Genomic DNA, 8,998 nt, shown 5'->3' with positions numbered 1-8,998 from the left:
TTTTGTATGTCTTATGTGTATGTTTTATATGTCTTAATAGTGTATGTGTTGTTAATTTACTAATGTCGACAAAAAACTCTACAGAGCTTATGTTTGTAATGTTCATGTAAACCCGACTTAAAATAAAATTTTCTATTCTATTTTTTTCTATAGAACCCTCTTGATGTTTGTCTTTTAATATAATTAAAAAAATGAATTAGAAAGATATCGGTGGAGTAATTTGATTTGAAATCTAATCTGAATTAATTTATAACCAGAATATTCAAGGGTCTGAAATTAACCACGTCAAGGGGCATACCATAGCTTATAACATGGATTAATTGTAACTAATGTTAACTGTGTGTCTGTATTAAGATAATATTACTCTTGTTAGAGGGGGTCGTATGAGGGAGTCTCACCCCGAATTCCCTAGAAAATAAATGTCAAATCCTGAATTCCCGTGAAAATAATTCAATTCAATTCAATTCAATTCAAAGTTTTGTTTAAAGTCGATATTCAATAAACTACATAAACACAAGCTCTAGTGAGCTTTTCAAATCGACTGAATAACAACATATATACAGACATACATAAGTAAAGAAAACAACACAATTTAAAAAAAAAAACATACAGTGCATAGTAAGATACCATAGATGACATATAAAAAACATACAGTGCATAGTAAGAATTAGATACCATAGATGACATATAAAACGGTTAAAAAGCATAGTATGCAAAATAAAGTATACCTTAAAACATAGCACAATATAAAATGATAAGTATAGCAGATACTAGCAACTAAAAAAGCTAAACTAATCAAAAAGTCACACAAAAAATAAAAAAATGAAAAAGCACAGGCATAAAAACACTATATGCATGCACTGCACTGACATGAGCTGTTATTTAGATCCCATGTTTGTAAATAATGTGTTCGTTCCTGCATCACGATATAATTAAATCCCGACTTCCCGACGATTTCATTTGGATATTTCCGAATTCCCGGGAATTAGACGGTTCAATCCTGAATTCCCGAAAAGGTCCTTCCGCCCCTCTTGTTGGACAGTATTTTATTCGGAAATAGTATCATGAGTACAATCGCTTATTGTTTTGATTTATAGTATTAATTTCTTACTTCCGTTCTGACATGCGCGTTCAATATTATATTTGAGCGCCAGTTTGAAATGAAAACAGATCAATGATTTAAAAACAACATTTACAACTTTTGACAATGCATATTAAATCTATGGTCGTAGACGGCTTTAAGTCGTATGCTCAAAGAACAGAAATCAACGGATTTGATCCCCTTTTTAACGCTATAACAGGATTAAATGGCAGTGGAAAATCAAATATTCTGGATTCAATTTGCTTTTTGCTAGGAATCACAAACCTTTCTCATGTAAGTTTGTTTCTTTCGACTAATGAGCAAATATTTTAAGTTACACACCCATATTAATGTTTACATAAAAGGGATATTGACCTGAAGTGTAGCCAAATCACTGTGCTGCACTTCCACTACCTCAAGAAAACGCATACATGGTAAATAATTTATGTACTGTAGTCGAGATTGCTCTGACGTCCAACGGCTGTTTTGCCAGAGAAACTGGGGCCGTGGGACGTCAGTGCTCGCCCCATATCATAAAGTTGATATTTGCCCTTCCAAAATGGATGCGCCGCTTCATTGCTTCTGGAGTCAACTGACCGCCTTGGATCCATATAAATCGGGCTTCAATCTTCTTCCAGGTAAGGAACCCAATTCAATATTTGAATTATGAGGTCCCACAAAAACTATACCCAGTGTCGGACAACACAGAAAGTTTTCTCTTGGCTATTTACAAGTTAAAACGTTCTCTATATATATATACAATTAAAATTATGTACAGGATGTTACTGTCTAAATTTTGCAGAGCATGCCTTCAGGGCAGCTCTGAATCCTTTAACTGTGTCAGCTGATGTTGGCAGTTGGTTCCAGTCTCTGATCCTCCTTGGAAAAAATGATTGGCGGAAGGCGTCTGTTATAGCCCTTTCTTGGTAGAAGCGGTTTTTACCTCTGGTCCGGCTACATGTATAATTTTGTTTGGCGTCAGATATTGGTGCTGATCTATGTCTATTAGATCATGTTGAATTTTGAACAGCATGCATAGCCTATTTTGTTTCCTGCGGTCTTCAAGGCTTTCCCATTTTAAAGATGTTACCATTTTTGTTACACAGCCAGGTGTGCGGTCTGTGTAGTTGTTGTTTTCAATTTGTTCATTTTTCATTTATCTCTTCATTTATGTAAGTTTCATGTACCTGCCACTCTTTATTTTCTCATATTTGTTCAGTTTTCATAGTGACCCATCGATTCCTGCATTTTAACTTTCATTTTCAAATGGATGTCAAGTTACGAGAGACTTCGCGGGCCTCAAGACTTAAGAATGCAAATTTTTATGCTAATTTCGGCTTTGAACCTTCTTAGCCAAACATGATAACAATCGGAACACACTTAGCCATTCAGCTTATTTGAGTTGTAAATGGACTAGGTGTTAGATTATGTATTCATATTGACCCAGGGTCATATGCATAAATCAGCTCCCATAATGCATTGCGCCTTACTTTTTTCTCGTTGGTCACCTGACAATCTCAAAGTGAACGTTAAAATACCGGAATCGATGGGTCACTGTGAAAACTGTCCAAATATGAGAAAATGAAGGGTGGCAGGTTTATGAGACTTGCATAAATGAAGAGATAAATGAATGAAAACTGCTCAAAGAACTTATGAGTTATTGTCGAAAACTGGAAAATCACCCCTTTTTTTAAGAAAAAAACCTCATAACTCAGAAGCGTCAATTCTAAAATTTATAAAAATCAAAAGGGAGCTTACATTATACAGTTATAGCCTTGGTATGAGGTCGATACAAGGATATATTGACCTGAAAGAAGTATATGGACTGAGGACGAAGTCCGAGGTCGATATACTTCTTTGGGTCGATATATCCTGTATTGACCTTATACATAGGCTATAATTGTTATATTATTAATTTCCGACCATATTTGTATGAAAACCGTCGTTTGATTTTGTTGGAAATTTATAGATATCATATTGTCTCCTAGACAATAACAACATATTAGTTGTTATTTCATTTATTTGTTTTTTAACATCTTATGTATTTGAAGATTTTTTTTCTTCAAATAATCGATCTAAGATATTTTTTAATAAAACTTTTAACAATATCATGAAATTCATTACATGAAGTATATCGGTTTTTAGATATTCTAAAAATAACCGTGCAATATGATTTTTGCTATGCAATATGCTTTTTGCAATCCGCCGTTTTCTGTCTACCTTCGAAAATATAGTTTAACATGTGACTATCCCTGAACGAATCAAATTAGTTAAAATATACGAATTAATAATATTAATAGATATAAACAATTCACCAAAGTTTCATGAAAACTGCTCAAAGCATTTTTGAGCTATTGTCCGAAAACTGGAAAATCCCCCTTTTTGCAATGAATAAAACCTCATAACTCGGAAATGTAAAATCTAAAATTCATAAAAATTGAAAGGGAGCTCACATCAATAAATATAAACAATTCACGAAAGTTTCTAGCAAATTGGTGAAAGTGTTATTGAGTTATTGTCCGAAAACTGGAAAATCCCCCCTTTTTTAATGAATAAAACCCCATAACTCGGAAACATATAATCTAAAATTTATAAAAATCAAAAGGGAGCTCACATAAATAGATATTTATAATTCACCAAAGTTTCATGCCTATTGGTTGAAGCGCTTTTGAGTTGCTGTCTGACATGTTGACGACGGACGGACGGACAAGGGTATACCATAATACGTCCCGTAAACGGGCGTATAAAAATGAACAAAGCCCAATTTATATGGATCCAAGGCCGTCAGTTTGCTCCCGAAGCAACGAAGCGGTGCATCCATTTTTGACGGGCAAATATTCACTTTTTGATATGGAACAAGCTCTGACATCCAAAAAGGTGTCAATTAATGATTGGAATTCAAACATTGTAAATATTTTACTTTCTGGATGAATTTACAACAAATATTCCTGCTATTTAACATGTAACATTCAAACACTCGAACATTAAGGATTAAGGTTTTATTAAAATTCTGTGCATTATTAATATATATCATAAACTCTAGGCTAAATGAAAGGATGAGTCCAGGATGCATGGCCCTAAATCAGGCTGTTTGTTTTCTTGTCTGAATTGTTTTGCATTTTGACATGTCAGGTCCTTTTGTAGCTTACTATATGGTATGGGTTTTGCTCATGGTTGAAGGCTGTGTGGTAACTTTTAGTGGCTCTCATTTGGTCTCTGGTGGATAGTTGTCTCATTGGCAATCATACCACATTTTCTTATTTATATATATAATGTACACAACTTAATGAGAAACCTGGACAGGTAAAAAAATATTGTGTTTATGTTACATGATCTGTTCGATATTTTATTAGGTTTAAGTGATAGTTATCGAGGTAAAAGTAAGGTGAACATCAATACAAAAACATGTATTCCAATTATTCAAAATATTTTTTAATTCAGGTTAGAGCAACAAACCTACAGGAACTTGTATACAAAAATGGTCAAGCTGGTGTCACTAAAGCCACTGTCAGTATTACATTTGACAACATGGATAAAAAGCAGAGTCCATTGGGATACGAACAGTATGATGAAATAACCATTACTAGACAGGTAATAAACAGGAGCTCAATCATCTCTTGTGATGAGATAACCATTACTAGACAGGTAGTATTAACGAACAGGAACTCAATCATCTCGTGTGATGAGATAACCATTACTAGACAGGTAGTATTAATAAACAGGAACTCAATTATCTCGTGTGATGAGATAACCATTACTAGACAGGTAGTATTAATAAACAGGAACTCAATTATCTCGTGTGATGAGATAACCATTACTAGACAGGTAGTATTAATAAACAGGAACTCAATCATCTCGTGTGATGAGATAACCATTACTAGACAGGTAGTATTAATAAACAGGAACTCAATTATCTCATGTGATGAGATAACCATTACTAGACAGGTAGTATTAATAAACAGGAACTCAATTATCTCGTGTGATGAGATAACCATTACTAGACAGGTAGTATTAATAAACAGGAACTCAAACATCTCTTGTGATGAGATAACCATTACTAGACAGGAAGTATTAATGAACAGGAACTTAATCATCTCTTGTGATGAGATAACCATTACTAGACAGGTAGTATTAATGAATAGGAACTTAATCATCTCGTATGATGAGATAACCATTACTAGACAGGTAGTATTAATGAACAGGAGCTTAATCATCTCTTGTGATGAGATAACCATTACTAGACAGGTAGTATTAATGAACAGGAACTTAATCATCTTTTGTGATGAGATAACCATTACTAGACAGGTAGTATTAATAAACAGGAGCTCAATCATCTCTTGTGATGAGATAACCATTACTAGACCATTGTAGACAGGTAGTATTAATAAACAGGAGCTCAATCATCTCTTGTGATGAGATAACCATTTCTAGACAGGTAGTATTAATAAACAGGAACTCAATCATCTCTTGTGATGAGATAACCATTACTAGACAGGTAGTATTAATAAACAGGAACTTAATCATCTCTTGTGATGAGATAACCATTACTAGACAGGTAGTATTAATGAACAGGAACTTAATCATCTCTTGTGATGAGATAACCATTACTAGACCATTGTAGACAGGTAGTATTAATAAACAGGAGCTCAATCATCTCTTGTGATGAGATAACCATTTCTAGACAGGTAGTATTAATAAACAGGAGCTCAATCATCTCTTGTGATGAGATAACCATTACTAGACCATTGTAGACAGGTAGTATTAATAAACAGGAGCTCAATCATCTCTTGTGATGAGATAACCATTTCTAGATAGGTAGTATTAATAAACAGGAACTAGATCATCTCTTGTGATGAGATAACCATTACTAGACCATTGTAGACAGGTAGTATTAATAAACAGGAGCTCAATCATCTCTTGTAATGAGATAACCATTACTAGACAGGTAGTATGAATGAACAGGAACTCAATCATCTCTTGTGATGAGATAACCATTACTAGACAGGTAGTATTAATAAACAGGAATTAAATTATCTCGTGTGATGAGATAACCATTACTAGACAGGTAGTATTAATAAACAGGAACTCAATTATCTCGTGTGATGAGATAACCATTACTAGACAGGTAGTATTAATAAACAGGAACTCAATCATCTCGTGTGATGAGATGACCATTACTAGACAGGTAGTATAAATGAACAGGAACTTAATCATCTCTTGTGATGAGATAACCATTACTAGACCATTGTAGACAGGTAGTATTAATAAACAGGAGCTCAATCATCTCTTGTGATGAGATAACCATTTCTAGACAGGTAGTATTAATAAACAGGAGCTCAATCATCTCTTGTGATGAGATAACCATTTCTAGACCATTGTAGACAGGTAGTATTAATAAACAGGAGCTCAATCATCTCTTGTGATGAGATAACCATTTCTAGACAGGTAGTATTAATAAACAGGAACTCAATCATCTCTTGTGATGAGATAACCATTACTAGACCATTGTAGACAGGTAGTATTAATAAACAGGAGCTCAATCATCTCTTGTGATGAGATAACCATTACTAGACAGGTAGTATTAATAAACAGGAGCTCAATCATCTCTTGTGATGAGATAACCATTACTAGACCATTGTAGACAGGTAGTATTAATAAACAGGAGCTCAGTCATCTCTTGTGATGAGATAACCATTACTAGACAGGTAGTATGAATGAACAGGAACTCAATCATCTCTTGTGATGAGATAACCATTACTAGACAGGTAGAATTAATGAACAGGAACTTAATCATCTCTTGTGATGAGATAACCATTACTAGACCATTGTAGACAGGTAGTATTAATAAACAGGAGCTCAATCATCTCTTGTGATGAGATAACCATTACTAGACAGGTAGTATTAATAAACAGGAACTCAATTATCTCGTGTGATGAGATAACCATTACTAGACAGGTAGTATTAATAAACAGGAACTCAATTATCTCGTGTGATGAGATAACCATTACTAGACAGGTAGTATTAATAAACAGGAACTCAATCATCTCGTGTGATGAGATAACCATTACTAGACAGGTAGTATTAATAAACAGGAACTCAATTATCTCATGTGATGAGATAACCATTACTAGACAGGTAGTATTAATAAACAGGAACTCAATTATCTCGTGTGATGAGATAACCATTACTAGACAGGTAGTATTAATAAACAGGAACTCAAACATCTCTTGTGATGAGATAACCATTACTAGACAGGAAGTATTAATGAACAGGAACTTAATCATCTCTTGTGATGAGATAACCATTACTAGACAGGTAGTATTAATGAATAGGAACTTAATCATCTCGTATGATGAGATAACCATTACTAGACAGGTAGTATTAATGAACAGGAGCTTAATCATCTCTTGTGATGAGATAACCATTACTAGACAGGTAGTATTAATGAACAGGAACTTAATCATCTTTTGTGATGAGATAACCATTACTAGACAGGTAGTATTAATAAACAGGAGCTCAATCATCTCTTGTGATGAGATAACCATTACTAGACCATTGTAGACAGGTAGTATTAATAAACAGGAGCTCAATCATCTCTTGTGATGAGATAACCATTTCTAGACAGGTAGTATTAATAAACAGGAACTCAATCATCTCTTGTGATGAGATAACCATTACTAGACAGGTAGTATTAATAAACAGGAACTTAATCATCTCTTGTGATGAGATAACCATTACTAGAAAGGTAGTATTAATGAACAGGAACTTAATCATCTCTTGTGATGAGATAACCATTACTAGACCATTGTAGACAGGTAGTATTAATAAACAGGAGCTCAATCATCTCTTGTGATGAGATAACCATTTCTAGACAGGTAGTATTAATAAACAGGAGCTCAATCATCTCTTGTGATGAGATAACCATTACTAGACCATTGTAGACAGGTAGTATTAATAAACAGGAGCTCAATCATCTCTTGTGATGAGATAACCATTTCTAGATAGGTAGTATTAATAAACAGGAACTAGATCATCTCTTGTGATGAGATAACCATTACTAGACCATTGTAGACAGGTAGTATTAATAAACAGGAGCTCAATCATCTCTTGTAATGAGATAACCATTACTAGACAGGTAGTATGAATGAACAGGAACTCAATCATCTCTTGTGATGAGATAACCATTACTAGACAGGTAGTATTAATAAACAGGAATTAAATTATCTCGTGTGATGAGATAACCATTACTAGACAGGTAGTATTAATAAACAGGAACTCAATTATCTCGTGTGATGAGATAACCATTACTAGACAGGTAGTATTAATAAACAGGAACTCAATCATCTCGTGTGATGAGATGACCATTACTAGACAGGTAGTATAAATGAACAGGAACTTAATCATCTCTTGTGATGAGATAACCATTACTAGACCATTGTAGACAGGTAGTATTAATAAACAGGAGCTCAATCATCTCTTGTGATGAGATAACCATTTCTAGACAGGTAGTATTAATAAACAGGAGCTCAATCATCTCTTGTGATGAGATAACCATTTCTAGACCATTGTAGACAGGTAGTATTAATAAACAGGAGCTCAATCATCTCTTGTGATGAGATAACCATTTCTAGACAGGTAGTATTAATAAACAGGAACTCAATCATCTCTTGTGATGAGATAACCATTACTAGACCATTGTAGACAGGTAGTATTAATAAACAGGAGCTCAATCATCTCTTGTGATGAGATAACCATTACTAGACAGGTAGTATTAATAAACAGGAGCTCAATCATCTCTTGTAATGAGATAACCATTTCTAGACAGGTAGTATTAATAAACAGGAACTCAATCATCTCTTGTGATGAGATAACCATTTCTCGACAGGTAGTATTAATAAACAGGAGCTCAATGATCTC

General features: G+C 34.0%; 1 protein-coding gene across 3 annotated transcripts in view; it reads left to right on the top strand.

Annotated features, from left to right (window-relative positions):
• Nucleotides 1–1,119: 1,119 nt before the first annotated feature.
• LOC127737407 (structural maintenance of chromosomes protein 2-like) overlaps nucleotides 1,120–8,998 on the top strand; it is a 77,974-nt gene continuing 70,095 nt past the window's right edge. For 2 of the 3 annotated variants that reach the window (XM_052248070.1, XM_052248078.1), the window contains exons 1-2: nucleotides 1,120–1,375; nucleotides 4,523–4,672. In XM_052248070.1, the coding sequence (XP_052104030.1) occupies nucleotides 1,208–1,375; nucleotides 4,523–4,672 (318 nt within the window). In that variant the 5' untranslated portion in view covers nucleotides 1,120–1,207. The remainder of the gene's footprint in view (nucleotides 1,376–4,522; nucleotides 4,673–8,998) is intronic. The other variant, XM_052248062.1, reaches the window with a different exon arrangement.

This window comes from Mytilus californianus, unplaced genomic scaffold (assembly GCF_021869535.1).
Source record: "Mytilus californianus isolate M0D057914Y unplaced genomic scaffold, xbMytCali1.0.p SCAF_1, whole genome shotgun sequence".
NCBI lineage: Eukaryota > Metazoa > Mollusca > Bivalvia > Mytilida > Mytilidae > Mytilus > Mytilus californianus.
The sequence above is the reverse complement of the archived record's forward strand: the minus strand, read 5'-3'. Positions and strand labels throughout refer to the sequence as shown.